Source organism: Crotalus tigris, unplaced genomic scaffold (genome assembly GCF_016545835.1).
Source record: "Crotalus tigris isolate CLP2741 ecotype Arizona unplaced genomic scaffold, ASM1654583v1 scf7180000024437.13266115, whole genome shotgun sequence".
In the NCBI taxonomy this organism is placed as follows: domain Eukaryota; kingdom Metazoa; phylum Chordata; class Lepidosauria; order Squamata; family Viperidae; genus Crotalus; species Crotalus tigris.
In genome coordinates this window covers 6,977,915-7,000,124 of record NW_024100606.1, presented here as the reverse complement: position 1 = coordinate 7,000,124, position 22,210 = coordinate 6,977,915, and the positions used below count along the sequence as shown (strand labels likewise).

Here is a 22,210-nt window from a genome sequence, read left to right as displayed (position 1 = left end):
CAGCCTGATAAGTTAGGGAATGTCCTTCTGAGCCTCTTTCTCCACCAATTATGCAGCTGTAGGCTATGCCCTCTCTTACCTAAACATTCCCTAGAGAGCAACTCTTTGTCCAATTTCTCAAAGTGTTTTTCACATATCATTGCAATCTCTGACAAACAGCAGCTGTTTTCTCCATGGAATAAACTAGCAGCTTATTTAATTAAGAAAATGATACATGGTAAAAAAGATGGCTTTAAAAGCCCTCCCTCAATGCAGTCATCTTAATTTAATCTTGGGGCACCAGTGGCTGATGAGAAAGTGAGTGAGTGAGGGAGAGAGAGAGAGAGAGAGAGAGAGAGAAGAGAAGAGAAGAGAAGAGAAGAGAAGAGAAGAGAAGAGAAGAGAAGAGAAGAGAAGAGAAGAGAAGAGAAGAGAAGAGAAGAGAAGAATACAGGAATCTTGAAGATAGTTCTTCATTTTTCCTCCTATGACAGACTGTCTGAGGAATTTGTGCAAAGCAAGAACATAGTTTATGATGTACAGTGAGATTCTCCAAAGACTCACTTGACTAAGAGGAATGTATGTAATAAATGTGCAATTGGAAATTGTACTGCTGGTTAGAAATAGGAGTGGTGATGGATTTATGAGGATTACAGAATTTTTCTGTGATTCCAGGACAGAATGTAGCTAAAGTCATAATCCTTGCAATCTATGACAAACTGCTGGTGTTATCCATAAAGCTCATGTGGCATCTTGCCCACCTTATCCATGCTGCAAGTAAAAGTTAATTAATTTTAAAAATAACGTTGCATTAGAAGTGCAAGGAATTGAAATTATAATAGAAGCAAGGGAAATATGAAGTCTCATTTTAACTCACCAACAATTGAGGCTGCTATCCTGAAGACAATGTTCACTTAAAATGTCCTGGATATCATCTTGCATACCATTGGTTTTAGACTTTGCGAGGTGAATCACATTTTACAAAGCCATGGCAAATGGCTTACAATTGCAACATTACTTTAGATAATAAATTTGATCAGGTAAATATTCCTCATGTCAAAATCTATGCCTTACATTTTATGATCTAGATTTGATCAAAGACCACAAAAGTTATAGTTAATGTTTATTAAGGACTACAATATTTTCTGGTTTGTACTGCTCAAGGGTATACTTGTTTATTTGTTTGCATCCTGCCTTTGTTATTTTTACAAATAACTCCAGATGTTAGAAAGTTGAAAATATGGATTATATGAGGAAAATTTATAGCGGATTAGTAAATGTTTTGATTGTCATACAATTAATGTCAATGTGGAAAATACTATTTTTAATAATATGATTGCTATTTCCTAATATATGATTGTATTTTGATAAGATAATGATGAATGTGATGATTATTACATTCTAATATTTTACACCTAGACAACACACTGTTCAATTCAGAAATGGAATTTTTGATATAATAAAAATAAAAATAAATTGTTTCTACAAATAACTCAAGGCAGCAAATGTAACGAACACACCTTCCTCTTACTGGAAGATCCAGTGGGGAGATAGAGAGTGACTGGTCCAAAGTAACCCAGCTGACTTTCATGTATATGTATATCAATAATACAAAATGTGTACTTTGAACTATAAACTCTGTAATAGTGGATTGCAAGAATAAAGTATTTTCTAGTCTTAATAAAATACAGTCTTAATTTTAAAAGGCAGCTTTTTAAGGACATTTGAGGAGAAAAAAAATATTTCTAGAATATTTCCTAGGTTTGAAGAAAAAAGTAATTTGTGAATTATAACTTCTAATGTGGAATAAAAAGTATATGATCCCAATACGAGGCGGTGGATAGTTCTATCTGGGAATTAAAACCAGTATTTTGAGAAAGACTTTTGAAATATCTCATTAATGGTAAGCAGACTTCTAATGCTTAATCATCCATAATCACAAGGATGACTTACATTTAGAAAGCTTTTAAACAAATGAAGAGAGATACCAATTCCAAAACCAAGCTGTTATACAACATACAAAGAATGAAATTTTCAGCATCATAGTATATATATTTTTGTACTGCAAGACATGATATTTTCAAAGAATGTAATTAATCATTCAGAAAATAAAGTGAGGAGACAGAATAAGAAAGTTATTTTATGATTTGGTAAGTACCTTATTACTCATGTAGTAGATTTTATGTACAAATAATACAAACAAGTACAAACAATATAAATGCTAAACAAATTGCTATGAACAATAAGAATGTTGTGGCATGTCTACTATTACTAATATACCATTGTTGATATCAGTTCAAGCTATACAGTGTCAAAGTCAAAATAAATTTTCAACATTATGATACCAGTGCTATAATGGCTAGTGCTAATGCCAAATTAAACATTGCCTCAGTTCCTATTACTGGGAAAATTTGATTTGAAATATTTAAAAATCATTTTTATTACCTGTGTAGCCTTTTCCAGTAGGGTACATGGCAGATCAATTACAACTCTCAGGCTGCAGGATGGGAAAATCTATATTAATATGTTTATTTACTGTGTGCACTTCCTGAATAATATGCTATCTTTAAAATGAATAGGCAAAATGAGAGTTCTAGAATTTTTTCTCTCTGACATATACAAATATTTTATTATATATTTTATTTTATTTTTTAAAAAATATCCAAATGGATAAAATCTAATTACTATAAATTCAGCACAGTTTTAGGGAACTTTCTACTGGAAAGATGAATTGAATTAGATAGATTCCAGCCATTCCAAAAAAAAGGCCATGATATTTTTTAAAATGACAATATTTGATTGCCACAAACAGATTCACAGGAACATACATGGATGTTATTAAATGTTTCCCAATTTTTTCCAAGATAATTTACTGCTATGCAAGATCTATGCCTTTCTGATTTTATTCTAATGAGCCAATCCATTTTGGGAGATATATTAGGCTCTTACTGTGAGTGGACCAAGATCTCATACTGAGCTTCATGACTAATGATAATCTAAAGCTTTAAGCTTTTCTAGAATAAATCTAGCATTGTGGCTGGTACACAATATTGATGAATGATTATATAGTTTGGTTAGCTATTCTTCTTTTTTAAGAAGGCTGATGCAAGTAATAATTTAACTTTATACAAATAATACATCATTATTACCACTATTTAATGCATCTAGGCTCAGCTTTTTCTGGAGAATTGCACTCCAATTGAATGTGGTTGAACCATGTTTTGATCTTGTGCTCTCAAGAATAAATAATCAAAGACCAGTGCATATCTCTAAGGGAGAAAGCAGTTATGCAAATGCATGATAAATGTATCATGACATCATAACACATTACTGTAGCCATGTGTCATTTTGTCATTATTGTGGCATTTTAGGATATAGTTGGGAAAATTCAGTAGTAAAAGGAACTGAACAAGAATTAGAATATATTGCTGAAGTGGGCTAAATCTAAATCTAAAGAAGATTAGTTGTATTGAAATTCCTTTGTAATTATTGTGAAATGTTAATCATAACTAACTTAAATCCAGTTCATTTGATTGATATTAATATGACCAATTTAGATTGAATTACATCTAAAATATTGTATAAGTTAACAGCTATATATAAAGAAATGTCTGGTTTATATACCACAAAATAGAGTATTGTGGAGCAAATGTAATCCCCAACCATTGACATAGAGTAGACTAAAGCAATGTTGGGGAAAAATATATTGAGTAGCTGCAATAATGTGGCTATCAACTATTCTCAGCCCTTTTTCTTTACTTTTCCTTTCCTCTTAATAAAATACATTCTCCTGGCAACTTTAAATCCCAGAGGGGATTTCTTAAAACTGAGGAAGCTGAAGCTTATTCCCAGTTTGAAACGGAGTGTAGTGCCTGTTATGTCCTGAGCCTTGCAAACGGGCTCGGGGCGTTTGCAGGCGGTCCCGGGCAGGTGTAAGCTGCCCGGGACCAGACAGGCTGTCGCCAGTGCCTGTGCGCATGCGCGGGTGCTGGTGCGCAAAAAGTAACACATTGACCCGGGGAAGGCCTATATAAGAGGCCGGGAATTTTGGGCGTTGCCGGAGCATTCAATCTGTAAGCTAAATGAAGAATAAAGCAAATCTGAGAACTACAACTGCTTCTCGTGTCTTGCCATTTTGCGAGGGACTCAACACTGGCGACGAAGGTGGGATGCCTTACATCGACTGAAAAGGAAAAGGTGTAAGCTTACCCAAGTGAGTCCTGAGCGGCGGAACGGCGTTGACTCGGCAGCTAGCCGCCAATCCAGTGAGCATTCGGGGGTAGGCTGGCTGATAGACCCGTCTCCTGAAGATGGCAAAAATTGGAAGGTTTTCGGAGTTCGACGTCTCATATCCAGAGAGGTGGGAGTCCTACGTAGCCAGGGTGGAAAACTACCTCAAGGTGAACCAAGTGAGGGAAGATAGCTTGAAGACTGCCACCCTGCTGTGCGTCTGCGGTCAAGATGCCTTCGAAATCGCGGAGAACCTTGCAGCACCTGTCCCATTAGAGTCTGTCAGCTACGCAGATCTAAAGAAGCTACTGAAGGAGCACTTCCAGCCTAAGATGTCCGTCATCACATGGTGCCACACCTTCGAGCAGAGGGATCAACGATCCAGAGAATCGGCCAAAGAGTACATCGCCGCATTGAGAAAGGCCGCCAAGCACTGCGAGTTCAAGGACCTCGAAGAACGACTGAGGGACCGATTCGTGTGCGGGCTAAGGCATCGAGAGCTACAACAGAGGCTTTTCGCCAAAGAGGACTTGTCCTTCCAAGATGCCTTGAGAGAGGTCACCGCAGAAGAAGCAGCAGGGGCGCCATCAAGAACATGCGGCCGATCAGGAACAGTCCAGATGTTGCATCCGTGCACCAAGAAGAAGTCCAAGGGAACTCCGAGGAGGATCCGGACGAAGAAGTCGACCGTCTCCACCCCACGAAGGAAGGGAACCAGAAAGGAAGCTCTTCAGCTCCCCTCAAGTGCATCAGCTGTGGAGGTCGCCACAGGAGAACCGTCTGCAAGTTCCGCTCCGCTATCTGTAGGGTGTGCAGAAAACAAGGACATATTGCAGCTGTGTGTCTGGGCCGACGAAAGGTACAACCTCAGGAAGAATTGCGCCTGAAAGGTACCAGGGTCCCCAGCCAGAATAGGGTGGGGTTTTGCGCTTCGCGAAGGAGCATTTTTAGGACAGGCACACACAAGCCCATCAAGAAAAAGCTGTCACTTAAGGTGAAGCTACAAGGGGTTCCACTAACTATGGAACTAGACACGGGGTCTGCACTTTCAATCATCTCCTTGCATACATTTAGGAAGATTTGTTCCGGCAGTGGAACTCAGGCCAAGTTAAGGCCTTCTGACATTGTGCTAACAGACTTTCAGAATTCGAGAGTGTGTGTTAAGGGGGAGGCTACCCTTAACGTACAGTATAAGAATTTTGAAGGTCCACTAGACCTATTAGTAGTAGGGGGTGAACGAACGGGTCTCATAGGACTCGATTGGTTTGAGGCCTTGGGGATACACGTCACAGGGCTCAACAGCTTACAAACACTCGACCTGCAGGAAGTCTGCAAAGAATTTGCAGATGTTTTCAGCCCCCAGCTGGGCACATTCAAAGGACCCCCTGTGTCCTTAAAACTAGACCCCACTGTCACTCCCATTAGAATTAAAGCAAGAAGGGTCCCTTTTGCTTTAAAGAGTAAAATTGACACTGAGTTGGACAAACTGATCCAACAGGGAATTCTAGAACCTGTTGATTCCAGTCCTTGGGAGACCCCCATTGTCACGCCTCTAAAGGCAAATGGGGACATTCGCATTTGTGCCGATTACAAATGCACTCTGAATAAGGCATTGCAGCAACATGCCTATCCTGTTCCTGTGGTCAGTCATATCCTGGCCTCTCTCAAGGGGGGGGCGTGTTTTTGCAAAGCTTGACCTAGCTCAAGTGTATCAACAGCTGCCTGTTGATGATGATGCTGCTATAGCTCAGACTATTGTGACCCACAGAGGGGCCTTTAAGGTAAAAAGGCTACAGTTCGGAGTGAATGTCGCTCCTGGGATTTTCCAAAGCGTAATGGAAAACACACTACGGGGTATACCGGGGGTTTGCCCCTACTTTGATGATGTCTTAATTGCAGGAGACTCCACACACATTCTAGCTGAAAGGCTAAGGGCTGTTCTGTTAAGATTCAGGAAAACAGGCCTCAAGCTCAAAAAAGACAAATGCAAAATTGGGGTGCCTTCTACTGAATTTCTGGGGTTCAAAATTGATGCTGCTGGGATTCACCCTGCTGAATCCAAACTAACTGCCATTTTAGAAGCACCTAGGCCAAAGTCTAAGGCCGAACTTCAGGCCTTTCTGGGCCTCCTGAATTTCTACAATTCCTTTCTTCCACATAAAGCTAGTGTAGCTGAGCCTCTTCACAGGCTATTAGACAAACAAGCAGTGTGGCAGTGGTCACAAACACATGAGGCTAGTTTCAATGAGGTCAAGGCCTTACTCACTTCTAACAGTATACTTGCACACTTCAATGAGTCCCTTCCTGTGTGCATCGCTTGTGATGCTTCCCCTTACGGGGTAGGAGCCGTCCTGAGCCACCTCAGGTCTGATGGAACTCAGGTTCCTGTTGCATATTACTCCAGAACACTGTCTTCTGCTGAGCGCAACTACGCTCAGATAGACAGGGAGGCTCTGGCTGTTGTTGCTGGAATTAAAAAATTCCATGATTTTCTTATATGGCAGGCATTTCACGGTCTTCACTGACCATAAGCCTCTGCTGGGACTGTTTACCACACGTAAGCAAACTCCCCAAATCATTTCACCTAGAATGCTCAGGTGGTCTATTTTTTTGTCTGCATATGATTTTTCTTTACTTCACAAGCCTGGGAAAGAGATGGGCCATGCTGATGGCCTCAGTAGATTGCCCCTGCCAGTAATAGAAGCTGACCCTGCGCCAGCTGTTAACATTCTATCCATCCAAGCCTTGCCAGAGTCCCCTCTGAACGCCAGGGATCTAGCCGCTGAATCGGGCACAGATCACACACTTTCACGTGTCCTTTCTTGGGTTTTGTCTGGATGGCCTGAGCACTGTCCTAGTCCTGAGTTTCAGAGTTTCTGGTCTAAAAGGAACGAGTTGTCCACCTCTCAGGGTTGTCTGCTTTGGGGAAGCAGAGTTGTCATCCCCACCTCAATGAGGACTAGGGTCTTAGGGTCCCTCCACGAGGGTCATCCTGGCATTGTTCGAATGACGGCCCTTGCGTGCAGTCACTTGTGGTGGCCTGGCCTAGACAAGGACATTGAGGCTAAGGTGCATGCATGCCACCTGTGCCAACGCTCTCGCCCAGAGATGCCCCAAGCTCCTGTGCATAGATGGGAAGAAACACAGTCCCCATGGTCTAGGGTGCACATTGACTACGCTGGGCCCTTTCAGGGCCAATTCTTCTTGGTCCTTGTTGACAGCCATTCAAAATGGCTTGAGGTTGTACCTGTCTCATTCATCACCACTGCAAAGACTATTCAGGTACTGAGGGGGATTTTTGCTGCACACGGGCTCCCAGATGTCATTGTGTCTGACAACGGCCCTCAATTTACTTCCTCCGAATTCCAAGCTTTCTTGCAGGCTAACATGATTCGTCACACCACTTCTGCACCCTTCCACCCATCCACCAACGGTATGGCTGAACGCATGGTTCACATCACCAAGGACGCCTTGAAGAAACTCACCTATGGGGACTGGCATCACAGGTTGGCTGACTTTCTCCTTTCTTATCGCACCACACCGTCCACTTCTACAGGAAGAAGCCCAGCTGAACTTTGCTGGGGGCACAAACTGACTACAAAGCTTGACCGGTTGCATCCGGACAGACTGCCTTTATCTACCTCACATCCTAGGGCACCTAGACAACTACTTGTGGGTGCCCCGGTTTGGACTCGTAATTACGGGCCTGGTCATACATGGGTCCCCGCTTCTATTTCCAGGGTCACAGGTCCTCTGTCCTACGAGGTCTCCCTGGACAACGGTCGTGTCCTGCGTCGGCACATTGACCAACTCTGCCCTAGGTGGGACCTTCCAGCTTTTCCGGGGGGGAGGGGGACCCCTTTGAGCAAAGGGAAGGGCATGAGCTGCTGCCCATCACCAATGATGGAGCCACAAACGGCCCATTCCAAGATTCCGCGAGTGCTCCAAACAGGAATTCTAGGAGCTTATCCAACCACCAGGCATTCACGCCTACTCCAGCCAGGGAGTCACCCCAGGGGCAGAATCACTATTCACCTGCTCCACACAGTACTCCAATCAGGGAGGATACCCGGGAGCATCCCAATAAACCATACCCGCAAGAGAGCTGGCACATAATCCCCAGAGTTGGCCTGACCTTACCCCTAGTCCTACAAGGGGGCAAACATACAGGGAGGTGGTCGAGGAACCAAGTCCCGACTACAACACCTCTAGCCCAAATCAGGGAGTAACTGAGTTTTGAGAAGGCACAGAAACCCACACAAGCCCGGACACAGAATGGGATTCAGGGGATGGACAGCCTCCTGACAGGTCTTGGACGGACCTAGGAGGTTCTACAGAGATGCCCAACAGTGGCTATCATTTAGAAGGGCCAGAGAGCCTACAGCTAGGCGGGTCAACCAGGTCACAAAGTGACAGAAGCCCTGGCCTGACGAGCCCAGTGGGCAAGCAAGCAGGCCAGGCATTGAGGCACAGTCCTTGGAAGGCACCAAGGCATGATAAGGGGAACAGGCACAGGTCACCCCTCGGTCAGGGGGCACCTGCCAGACACCCAGAGCTTAGGAGGTCACAGAGAGCAAGGAAATCTCCTAAGTACTTAGAGGATTACATAACATTGCTGGCTAAACAGAGCTAGTAGAAGGGTAGGAGCACTGGGGAGTAGAGCACTGCATCAAGAAAAGGGGTTGTATGTTGGTAGTAGTTTTATCCCGTGGGAAAGGGGTGTTATGTCCTGAGCCTTGCAAATGGGTTCGGAGCGTTTGCAGGCGGTCCCTGGCAGGTGCAAGCTGCCCAGGACCAGACAGGCTGTCGCCAGCGCCTGTGCGCATGTGCGGGTGCTGGCGCGCGAAAAGTAACACATTGACCCGGGGAAGGCCTATATAAGAGGCCGGGAGTTTTGGGCGTTGCCGGAGCATTCAATCTGTAAGCTAAATGAAGAATAAAGCAAATCTGAGAACTACAACTGCTTCTTGTGTCTTGCCATTTCGCGAGGGACTCAACAGTGCCTTAGTTGGAAAATGCATCTGTTCTGCAGCACACACCCCAGTCTGAGCATAACAGTTGATTTCCTTGGGATTGCAAAGGTCACTTCCTGTCAGGAGCTTAGATCAGTTCCAGCCTGGAGATAGTGTCCACCAGTCTCCCTTCTGAAGAAACTAGAGAATACAGAATTTGGGCTCAGAGAAAATTCAGGAAAAAGGAGAGGAATCTAGTGCAGATTGAGAGGGAGCATGTACAACAATGTCCCATGGACCAATGCTATTTTTTCTTAACTCTTCTCTGAAAAACAGGCTGGCAAAAAGTGGTTGAGCAAGCCTATGAAGTGCTCTTCCCTCATTTATACACTGATTTTTAACTGGAAGTCACAGCAAAACTAGTGATTTTGAAACAAGAAAGTTAACAGATCTATGCATACCCTTGTAGACAAACCCTTATGTTTAAAAGATAGGTCTTTTAAAAAAAATCATTAGAATGCTTTTGGACAATTCTCACTACTGCTAAAATGGAGTGAGTATCTAATCCTTATATCTGTATTGGCACTGTCATTTCTTTCAGCCAGTGTGCTGAAAACATGGCTATTTAATCAAGTATGAAAAGTCCTGAACATTCTGGTTCTTTTAAATCAGAAACAACAGAAAACAACAAGAATTGTGCTAACTTCTTCCTCCCAAATTACATGTTTTAGTAATTCTTAAGTTTATTTTAAGTACCTTCTAATGTTTTTAGGCATATTAGATACCTAGAACAAACTGTTCATCATGCCTTATTCATTCACAAATGGAAGGTTTTGTAATGTACAATAGTGGCAAAGGGAATTATGAAATAATTCAAAAAGTGCATCTGGAGTGGAGTCCACAACAACAAGGGTAATAGAGTGGTAAAAACATCCACTTTGTCTGTGCAATGCCTGGCCAATTTTGAACAGTATCTTGATTCAGGAGAAAATGCCATTTATCCGGTAATAGCCTAGTAGACTAATAAAATTAAAGAGGTGCTTCAACAGGGTTAAGAGGAAAAAAGAATTTTAGAGAGAGTAGTTTCGCAAAAGTTTTCAAATACTAATATTATAAATATTTCAAAACTATAGAGCTAACTGCAGATTTCATTCCAGTTTTCCCATTATAACCATTAACCTAAGTGATTTTTCAGGCCAACTGAGATAAAACAGCAAAGGAACATTTCTCTATGGATTCTGAATGGAAAATGTATGTTGAATAAGTAAACAAACAGGGATATTGTGAGTAATGCAACCTTCAGAGCTTGTTCTGTCTATCATACTGTTTTTCAATTTTCTTATAAAGGATTTATTATTTATTGTATGGCACATTTCACATCACATTTCAATAAAAAACACAAAAGATAAGAATATAAAATATAATAAATGTATGTCTAGGTTACAGATAATTTGCTTCATTTGTCACAGCCAGGAAAAGAGAAACAAAGCGTATAGAAATATATGCTTAATTCTCCAGACAATTTATATAATAGAGGCCTTTATCTTGAAAAGCACCATCATTGAGAATTCAATCAATATATGAAATACTAACTGTATTGCTAAGATATCAATATGGCAATACTCTTTGTTCAGAAACAGTTAACTATGGTATGCATTATAAAATAGGGAAGTGCCACTAGTACAACTAGTCCCTGACTATTTATGTTTAGTGATTTAATTATGACGGACCAGTTTCATAGTTATGACCACTGTAGCACCCCTGCAGTCATATGAACAAATTTTGTTCTGCCCATCCTTATGACTGATTGCAAGGATGCTGCAGCATGGCTCCCACCTCATCCCCATCTGACCCTCTGGACCCCTGCAGACCTTTGGCCTGCTTACTACCACACATCCCCCTCCCCAATCCCTGCACCAGTCAATCATTTACCTTTTATTGTAGTTCTCCTTCTGGAAGCAACAGCTGTACTCTCAGCTTTCTTATACTCCATTCCTCTCCACCCCTTGGTCTCCCTGCAGGCCATGTGACTCTATTCCAGAACCAAATGCCATTTCTGAGTGGCCACAATTTATTATAGCTGTTCCCAGATTGCCACCCACTTCCAGAATGGAGCCACCGATGAGGTGGGAAGAATGCCCAAGGCCTGTAAGAACACTGAGGAGTGGGAAGCAGAGCACAAGTTGCTTCAGGAAGTAGGAAAGGTTTGGGAGATACAGGCAAATCATATGTGAGCTGGGGAGGTGCTATCACGTGAGCTAGACCTCTCAAGATCTCCTCACCCTTGAGGCACCCCATGCTCCACTTAATAGAAAAAAGTGAAGGAAACGATTGGTCCATTAGTGGGTGAAAGTGGCAAGAAGGTGACAAGCAATAGGGAGAAAGCAGAACTATTTAACTTGTTTTTTGCATCTGTCTTTACACAGAGGGAAAAAACAGACCAACCTATCAAAAATAGTGCCATAAAAAACAAAATAGAAATACAAGTTAAGATAGGCAAGAAAATGGTAAGTGAACACCTGTCCAGCCTAGACGAGTTCAAATACAAAGACCAGATGGATTACACCCCAAGGTTCTTAAGGAACTGGCAGATGTGATCTCAGAACCACTGAACTATATTTTTCAAAGATCCTGGAGCACTGGGGAACTACCAGAAGACTGGAAAAGAGGTGATGTAGTTCCCATCTTCAAAAAAAAGGAAAAAAAAGGACCCAGGAAATTACAGACCTATCAACCTGACCTCTATACCTGGGAAGATTCTGGAAAAGATAATCAAACAACCAATCAGCAAACACCTACAGGCAAACAAAATCATTACTAAAAGCCAACACGAGTTTGTCAAAAACAGATCGTGCCAGGCAAATCTTATTGTATTCTTTGTCCAAGTGACAAAATTAGTGGACCAAAGGAATGCTGTAGATATAATTTATTTGGCATTTGACAAAGTAGACCACAACCTACTACGTGAGAAGATAGAAAAATGCAGGTTAGACAGCATCACCACCAGATGGATCCATAGTGGCTGACCGGTCATACTCAGCGTGTGGTCCTCAATGGAACTGCATCTACATGGAGGGAAGTGTGTAGTGGGGTGCCCCAGAGCTCTGGTCTGGGGCCAGTGCTATTCAACATCTTCATCAATGATCTGGACGAGGGGATAGATGGGGAACTCATTAAATTTGCAGACGACACCAAGCTGGCAGGAATAGCCAACACTCCAGAAGACAGGCTTAAGATACAGGAGGATGTGGACAGACTTGAACACCCGCGCTATCTAACAAAATGAAATTCAATGGTGAAAAAAGTAAGGTTCTACATTTAGGCAAGAAAAACCAAATGTACAGGTATACTATAGTGGGTACCTTGCTCAATAGTAGTAACTGTGAGAGGGATCTTGGAGTCCTAGTGGACAATCATTTAAATATGAGCCAGCAGTGTGCTGCAGCTTCCAAAAAAGCGAACACAGTGCTAGGCTGCATTAATAGAGGGATAGAATCAAAATCATGTGAGGTATTAATACCACTTTACAAAGCCTTGGTAAGGCCACACTTGGAATACTGCATCCAGTTTTGATCACCACGATGTAAAAAAGATGTTGAGACTCTAGAAAGAGTACAGAGAAGAGCAACAAAGATGATTAGGGGACTGGAGGCTAAAACATATAAGGAATGGTTGCTGGAATTCGGTATGTCTAGTTTAATGAAGAGAAGGACGAGGGGGGACATGATAGCAGTGTTCCAATATCTCAGGGGCTGTCACAAAGAAGAGGGAGTCAAGCTATTTTCCAAAGTGCCTGAAGGCAGGACAAGAAGCAACGGGTGGAAACTAACCAAAGAGAGAAGCAACCTAGAACTAAGGAGAAACTTCCTGACAGTTAGAACAATTAACTAGTGGAACAACCTGCCTCCAGAAGTGGTGAATGTGCCAGCACTGGAAGCTTTTAAGAAGAAACTGGACAGCCATTTGTCCGAAATGATATAGAGTTTCCTCCCTGAGCAGGAGGTTGGACTAGATGACCTCCAAGATCCCTTCCAACTCTATCATTAATAATAATAATAATAATAATAATAATAGTAATAATATTTGTCAATGCAAAATGCGGCCTTACTAGGAACTGCTTCCATCCTGCGACGATACCTGTAATACCATCAAACATCCACATCTGCCTATCCCAGATCCTGGGTAAGGACTCGATAGGTAGACAAAATGCCAAATCCAGTCTGAACATCTGGCTGACTGTGCGATGATCCATAATAATAATAATAATAATAATAATAATAATAATAATAATAATTATAACAACAACAACAACCTGCAAGGTTACTTAGTGATCTCATTGAAGATAATAGGGATAGGTGCAGCTAAGCAAGGTGATCACATGGCGGCTTGTTTAACAACCATCACAACTTGGGACCATAATGGATAGGCTTTGTTATGGTTGTAAGTTGAAGACTACCTGTAGAATCTTTTTCCATTACTTTCATAATTATTTTTTATTCAAAATTCACTGGCATTTTGACTGCCTGATTGATTACAATACTGTCTATATAAATACCTTGTATGCACTTCTATTAGAAAAAAAATGCAAATAATTTATTTCTTTTCCAGATATTTTATAATAGTTTTGAGTTGTAAATATGCATTGAGTTTTAGTAGCTATGGACTGAGTGCTTTTAGAAATTGCTATTATTGTTTTCATTAAATTTTAAAATTAATATTAATGATTATGTGGGCAATTACTTTAGAAACCTTGAGGAGTTTGTTTGCCCTTTGATATTACATGCATTTCTTTAAATTAAATAAATAAAATGGTTACAAATGGAGCTATAAAATAAAGTGTAAAGTACAATATTGTTAATTGTAAGAGCTTTTTAATTTTATTCAAAGCATCAAAATTCCACAGAATAAAGAGATACTTCTTTATCACTGAAGGCTTTTACCAAATGAAGAGAAACCCCACGATCTATCTATTTAAAACTTTGATCTTATAATCTTTAAATCTTCTGTCCTATCCATTTTGCTTTTAAAAAAATGGGTTGATCTGCATAATTAAGTTTAGGTATCTTCGGTTCCTAAAAACCTAACTAGAAAAATATTTTATTTGTTTTCCCCCAGAAAGTTCCCAAGCCAAACTCAACCAGAATTCCACATCAGATGCAAACCTCATGAAATATAGGACAATCAGCCAGATTCCACAGTTCACCCTCAACTTTGTGGAATTCAACCTCGAGAAACATCGCTCAGGCTCTACCACAGAGATTGAGATAATCGCCCCGCACAAAGTAACAGAACGCACCCAGAATGTAACTGAAAAAGTCACTCAGGTATGTGGCTTCTGAGCAATAGCGTGAAGATGAATCACTAATAGGATGGAGGAAGGCAAATACAGCTGAAAGAAAATGAACACATAAATAATCTAAACATAAATGTACAGCAGTACATTTTAAATTGCTTTGGATACAGTACAAATGTTCCCCAGTGGTTCCCCCCCTATATATTTATTATTTCACTCCCATTCCATAGCAGAAGTAATTTTGCCTCTTCTTTTGGCACAATTTTTGTTATGGATATGACTTAGCACAGTTCATCTTAAGTATGCTAATGTAGTTAGAGGTTGGATGGAATTTGCCCAATTCCCCTCCATATATGTATGTATGTGTGCATGTGTGTGTGTGTGTTACATGTAGACTTTTTATAAGTAAAAGACAAAACTAAAAAAGAGAGAAATAGAGAGAAGAACAAAGAGAATAAAGTGCAAAGAAAAAATGCAAAAATCAAAAAAGTGATAACTAAACAAATTAAATTATTTCCATCTTTTCAACAAATACGAACCTATTATTTCCCCTTCTTCTTGACTATTTCAGAGATCCATTCAGTCCCTTATGTAATTCTCATCTTTTTCAATTATTAAATCCATAAATCATCATTTCCCTTTTTTCTTCTTTTAGTAATAAGTTCATAAGACTTTGCAGGAAAGCACTTACTGTTTTTTTCCTGACCAAACAGGTCAGTTTTGCCATTTTTACCAGTTAGGACATTTTCACAATGGATTCTTCCATGTGGGAATTTCTGTATTTTTCCATTGCTGCAGAAAGAGTAATCTAAATGATGGATTTATGATCAGTGCTGTATTGTGGACATTGGTTGGTTTTCTTCTGCTTCAGCCTAACAAGGAACTTGCACATAAAACAATTTGTCCTTTGTTGTACAATCACCTATGTCACCTTTTTGCTATTACAATTGAACTCTTCTGTCTTATATTGCAGTTAGTCCTTGATTTACTAAGTAGTAGCAATTGTTAAGCAAGGCACCCATGTTAATTATGTATTTTGTAAAAAAAAGTATTTTCTTCAGCTGGGTTGTATTTCTGCCTTTGGCTTCCAGTAAATTCATGGTAAAAAAAGTATGAATTATTTCACTGTAATAACAGTCATTGGGTTATTTCACTGTAATAACAGTCATTTCATCAAAGGTAGATCGATTCTGTCCAGTCAATATTGGGCTTTGGATCTAGGGTGAATGTAATTAAAACTGAGGAGAGAAGCCATAGTACTGAAGGATTCTCTAACATTACTACTAATATTCCCATTTCCTCTCTGTTTATATACCATACAACTCAGTAGCAGTAAAAATAAAGTGTCTCTTGACTTGTGACTTCATATCTCTATAATATGTTTCTGAGTGGAAGTTAATGGGCATAGGCCATAAATATGTGCTTGCTGCTCCATTTTATTAGAAACAGTCTGAGAGTAGCCCACGTAGGAGGAAATATTCCTTCTATGTGAGCAGTCTCAGAGAACACCTTTGCTCTACTCTCTGCAGTTTACTGAACTTTTGTATTGAGAGGGAGTGGTAATTCCATGACTTCATCTTCAGTGAGCAACAGTAGAGGTGTCTGCTGCTTGCTGTTTTGCCCTACATCCTTTGCCTGCTCAGAAGCAATCCATCTGATAGTGCTGGAGCTGGCTACTTGTCATCTGTCAGTACTTCTGAGCTGGCTCTGGCAATGGCTGCTCATGATTGGTCCCTTTTCTGACATTGAATTCACTATGATATTATGCAAAGATTTAGAAGCAAAAAAAAAAAAAAGGACAACCAATAGCAAGGTAAAGAATTCAATTACAACAATGATGGATAAACTTAGAAGCCCTAAAGGACTAGGATGGGGAAAGATAATCATGGAGAAAATATATTGATAGGATCCCTGAAAGTTAATATAGATTTAATGGTATGTCGTCATCGTCAGCAGCAGCAGCAGCAATCTTCCTCTACATAGGTGTTGGTTTCATTGTCACAATATACCATGATGTAATTTCTGAGGCAATACAAAATATCTGGGAAAAATAACTGGTATTAAAGTTGAGAAGAGCATTCCTGTCTGACATCTGCCTCCCAAGTCTTTCTACATAGATTCATCTTTCCATATCTAGTACATTCCAGTGATAGTACTTGCACATCCGTGAAAAATTTGGATTCCTCCCATAAGAGTTACATAGTCAGCCTTTGTTTTGTAATTGTTCTTTTAATAGTACTTTCCGAGAATAATAGTTGTCTTGTGATATTTGTTATGCCAGTTGTGGTTTAACACCATTATAAATGTTTCAGTAACATTGCTACATCCACTTTTTCCCTTGAACAACTGTCCTGAGGATTGGCCATATAGAATCTACCAAGAGTAGATCGCTTTCTTTTTTTCTGGATTAATATCCTGCAAGCAAACCACTCTTTTGTATTCATATATTAATACCTTTACCCTTCTCCAAAGAACAAGGCAGATGACAGTATTGTCACTGACAAGCCTACTAAATACTGCTATAGTGCCTTTTTTTTCAAATTCTTATCACAAAACACTTTCTGTATCATCATTTATTTAGATTGCTATTGACTGTTCAGTAAATTCTACAGAAGACATTTATCAGCGGATACTTGCCCCAGTAATAAAAAGCATGGGAACATAAAGATCTGGATTCCCTTCACCCTTTATTTCAAGATTTAGGCATTTTCAGTGTCATTTGAAGTAAGAGAGATTATAAATCAACTAATAAAAATAAATGGGAAAAATAAGATATTTCACAAATTCATAATCCTACACTTAAAAATAAAGAGAGAGAGAGAGAGAGATAGGCAGAGAAGATAAATGAGGCAGCTTTTGAAAGTTTGTGGAAGTTTGTGAAAATCACTTTTGAAATGTAGGGAGTTTGGATTCCCTTTGGTTATTGTTATAATGCAGTATATTAAAATAAGAGAATTTTAGGAACTTACGATATTTCAGGTTAGACCTGTTTTCACACTGAAGATGCTTAAAACAGTTTTATTTAAACAGTAAAATACTCTTGGGTCAGTTTTTAAGCTTTTTAATTTTGAATAAGTTTTCATGATTTCCTCTCCTCAATTCACAACTGAACTTGGCAATTTAGTGTGGAATTAGAGGGGTTTTGTTGAGACTCCAAGATAGAAATGGATAAAAGTTTTTCATCCTATTTGTACAAAAACAAATCCAGAAAAGTAATGTAGTCCAGCCTTTACAGAGCTAGAGGAAAACAATCTTTGAGTTTCTTCAAGTTGAAAAAAGATCAGTCTAGGAAGAACAGTGACTGTGCTGTGCCCTTGAGGTGAACTGTACTCTTCTCCTGTGTCTTACAAAAGCAGTGAAAAACATAGAATTACTTTGCAAGCAATTGCAAAAACTCCAGAGACCATCAACCATTGATCCATCTATGCAATAATAAAGGAGAAGGAAATGGCAGATGTTCTTCCTCTCACAACACAGTGATTTTCAATGGGAATGGGATAATCCAAATTTATGCTATCATTTTTGCTGCACACAGAATTAGAATACCTGGTTTCAAAATTACCCAGCTGTGATATTATGCATGTTTTTCCACTTAGAGTAAATCCTTAGAGATTCTTCTTTTTAATGGCAATGAGGTACATAACCTGAGTTTCCTCACTAGAGATTCTTGAACTTGGCAGTTGTTCTCTTGTCTCTAGTAGAAGCAAAGCTTTTTACTGCCTTCCACACTCTGATACAGAGTCTATGTCTATATCAGACAGCTGAAGTTTAAGACAAAGCAGAATGGTTGCTGAATTTTTGCTTTGGCCATCTCCATGCTGAATGGGAATTATGGGAGTTGAAGTTCTACACATTTGAGCAATAGACAGCTGGGGAACATGTCCTTAGAATAGTCCCTCAGCTTAACTGACCCTTCTTAGAGAATGTGATTATGTAAGGAAAAAACATGCAGGTCTGATATCTTATCTCTGCCAATTCTCATTCGTGTGTTTTGCATCCATTAAGACAGGAATAGATTTCCTGAATACAGTTGGTAGGTATTGTCTGTTTGCCACTTACAAAATTAATCTTTCTGAAAACTGTTTATAGTTTAAAAATGATAAGTATTCATTATATTTTGTATGAGAAGGTGTGTATATATCAAACATTCTACACCTGTTGGAATGAATAAATGAATGAATGGTTGATATTTTCATATTATCTCCAGTTTGATAAATCTCTTTGCTCACCCCAAACCTTGTCAAAAAGAAGCAAAATTTTGCCAGTTGCTTTTGCCTTCCTGAGCAAGAGATAGGATTGAGCATTCTGTTAGCATAAAATGGAATAGAGAGGTGGACTATTATCTTCTTGAATATTTTACACATCCTTCCTCAACATTCCACATATTTCCTAATATATCTTTAAAATATGTTCGATTATAACAAAGACTGTACCGATTGGGAATGATGGGTAATGATATAAAATATATGAAAGGGCTTCAGATTAGGTGATTATAATGAAATGGATTTTTCCGAACTAAGAAAGACTATAGCAATTTGCAAAATAATATTAGTTTGGAATTTTGATATGTTCCTTCTTTATCAGGAAAATGGGTGGCTTTCTCTCTATCAAAAGAAAGTAAGCAAGGGGATCAAAGAATTTTCAGTCTACAAACTTAAGAGGGGTGATAAATGAGGTGATAAATTAAATATGAAATCTTGTGGAAAATGAAAGGACTCTTATGAATTCCAGAGGGTTTTAGCAGAGAGATTTATTGCGCAGGTTCAGAAGCAATAGCAACTAGCAATTCTGAACCCTGAGGGCGGGTTCAGACTTCAGTTTTATACTTTTCTTTTCTCAGGAACAAAGGAATACACATAGAAATACACATTGTAATACATTAGGTTTGTTTCTCGTGGGTATACAATGGAGAGTTTGCTACATACATTGTATCCAAGTGCAATGCGCGTTAGGTTAGTCACATACTACTAACACAGCATTATTCCATTAATTATGCAGACACATCATTATTCTAGTGATTGTTTATTATTCCACATTATTCCTCCCTTTGGAAGTTTTCCTACTTAAACTTCCATCATTCTATCTCCAGTTCAGGATCTTTAGAGGGCAAAATTTTATATTCCCATAAAGCTAACATTGTTTCACATTTTGCAGTTAATTGGGCTGTACTTTCTGAGATCCTTTGAATTATTTCTATAACACAGGGGAGTAATCAGGGAATCAAAATACATCCTAGAATTAACAAGACTGCTATAACTGTGATGGTTTGTAGGCCTGGTAACCATCCTGAAAATATGTCTTCCAAATAAAATCCTTTCCAGGTTTGCACCGGAATGCGAGCTAGTTTGACCATTTTTTCTGTTATGTCCTTCAACACTTTTCCACTTTCATCTACTTCGATGCAACAGTTTGTTAGGTTGAATTTTCCACGTACCCCTCCTTCTTTGGTCAACAGATAGTCCAAGGCTAACCTATTTTGCATAATATATGTCCTGGATTTCACATTTTCTTTGGCCAATTCAGTTAGTCCCTTCACAGTCTCATTAGTGATTAACTCTACCACCGCTTGTAACCTAATGAGCCTGTTGAGCATATAAATAGGAGTACGGTATCCATACATTCCATCCTCAGCCCAAATAGCTGGACCATAAACTATGATAATGCGGCAAGGTGGCCATTCATGTTCTTGCCAAGTGACTCCTGTGCATTGAACATGTGCACACCCATCCGGTGGGCACAAATACTTATGGTTCCCTTCTTTGTCTTATATTGCCAACTTCATCATAGATGGGAACTCCAAGAATTTGCTTAGTTTTTAATGGTAACAGGAAAAATCCTGGTCGAATTATTCCTAATACACAAGATCCACACCAGTTCTTAGGTAGTTGTCCGTATGCCATTTTTCCACAAATCCAGTACATTCCATCTGGGGCTAGCCAAAGGAGACTGGTATTTGTGGGGTCTTTTAGATAGGGCATCCCAGATACATTAGTAAGGGCATAATGATCCATAGTAGTGGTTTCGTTGGATCCAGACCATCATTTACCATTTTCCCAAGTCCCTGTGCATAGGAGGTCACCTACTGCTATGCAAGATTCTGTTTTGTTCCTTGAGTAACATACATGTCCTACCAGGTTGGAAGTGAGAGTCCAATCACCATCTTTCCCGCTTGTATAGGTTAAACTACTATTCTCAGACATTTCTAGTACCTTGGTATAATTTAACTCTTGTGCCTCCCATGGCCATTTTTCTCCCATATTTGTTCCACCACACACAAAACAGTTGGACATGTCTAAAGTATGGGCAATATCTTCAGCTAACTTAACAAAGGTATTGGCTACATGTCTAGGTATTTCAGGAATATTTAGTTTCTCCATTTCCTCATAATATGACCAAAATAATGATTTTTGTTCTGATCTTTTGGTTGCAGATATAATTTTGATTTCTACCTCTAATATTGGGTCATAGCCATTGGCATCTATTCCTATCCCAAACATCCAATTTCGTCTTTTCCATTTATTTTGTTCCAAGAACCAACTGCCATTCTTGGCTGTGAGAGTCACCAAATTACAGTTATCCCTTCCACAGGAGTCTGCTTTTGTATTATTCTTTTCAAACAAGATGTGCTCCATCTCCTTTGGGTCTTGGGTATGCCACTTGATACATGACCACCACTTACATCTGACCATGGAGACTGCACACCCATCCGGTGGGCACAAATACTTATGGTTTAGGATATAGCTGTGGATTTGACTGATCCCTCTGCAACCATCTATTGCAGCCCAATAATTAGCTGCCTTACAAACATCAAAGGTGACGCTAAAACTGGAGTGTGGGTTGGATTTCCATTGAGAGATTCCTAATAGTGCCTGGTCCCTAGAGCTCCTATCTGTTCTATGTGTTCGGATTTGTAAGGCCCAACTATCAGGATTAGACTTTGGGTTATAACACTGGTCTTGGACCCCTTTTCTACAAACTTTATATGTAGTACTATTGTATGTACAGGAGCTAGGGGAACTGTCTTGGCACCCTTCTGGTTTCATTGTATAATAAATCAAAGTCTTAGTTATTTGGATTCCTTGTTTTGTAATTTCGATGCAGTTTTGACAATTCTGGTTTCCCTGTGTTTTTATTCTTTCTTTGTGTGTACTACTCAATAGTTTTCTATTAGAGGGTTTCTGCGGTATGACCTCTTGTGTAGCCATTGTACTGATTTGTGTAGGAATATGTGTGTATATTCCCCATATTAAATAACTAACAGATATTATGAGCTGTAGAATCCTCATGTCTTCCACCGTGCATAGAGAGATAGCTTCCGGAGTGTCTCAGGAAGGTCTGATGTTCACACTGTGTGTTGAGAACCCGTTGCCGGTAGGGTTCGACAGGGTGTATTTCTTGTAAATTTTAACACTAAAGGTTTGTCAGTTTTATCCACCTTGTAAGTTACTTGATTGGCAGGTGCAGCTGCTTTCAATCTACTCCAGTGGACCCAGGACTTTCCCTCCAAGATTGTCATTGCCAAAGGAGAACACATGACAGCAGTATATGGTCCTTTCTATCTTAGGCTCAAGGGATCTGATTTCCAGTGTCTTACTCATACTCTATCTCCTGGTTTGAACCCATGTGTTGCCGTGACCACTGGAGGGGGTTGTTGTTCCATCATATAATGGCGCAAATTTGAAACAGCTAAATTATGAAGCTGTAACTGATGTAACAATTTCTGTAGGTCTATTCCCTGCTTATGAGCCAAGTCCGG

At 39.8% G+C, this 22,210-nt stretch overlaps 1 protein-coding gene across 8 annotated transcripts in view; it reads left to right on the top strand.

Moving 5' to 3' along the window:
- KCNH6 (potassium voltage-gated channel subfamily H member 6) overlaps nt 1–22,210 on the top strand; it is a 179,208-nt gene that overhangs the window by 88,908 nt on the left and 68,090 nt on the right. For all 8 annotated transcript variants that reach the window (XR_005555194.1, XR_005555193.1, XM_039331548.1 and 5 more), the window contains one exon: nt 14,277–14,485. Coding sequence is in view for 6 of the 8 variants with exons in the window: in XM_039331548.1 (XP_039187482.1) it covers nt 14,277–14,485 (209 nt within the window). In the remaining 2 variants the exon portion in view is untranslated. The remainder of the gene's footprint in view (nt 1–14,276; nt 14,486–22,210) is intronic.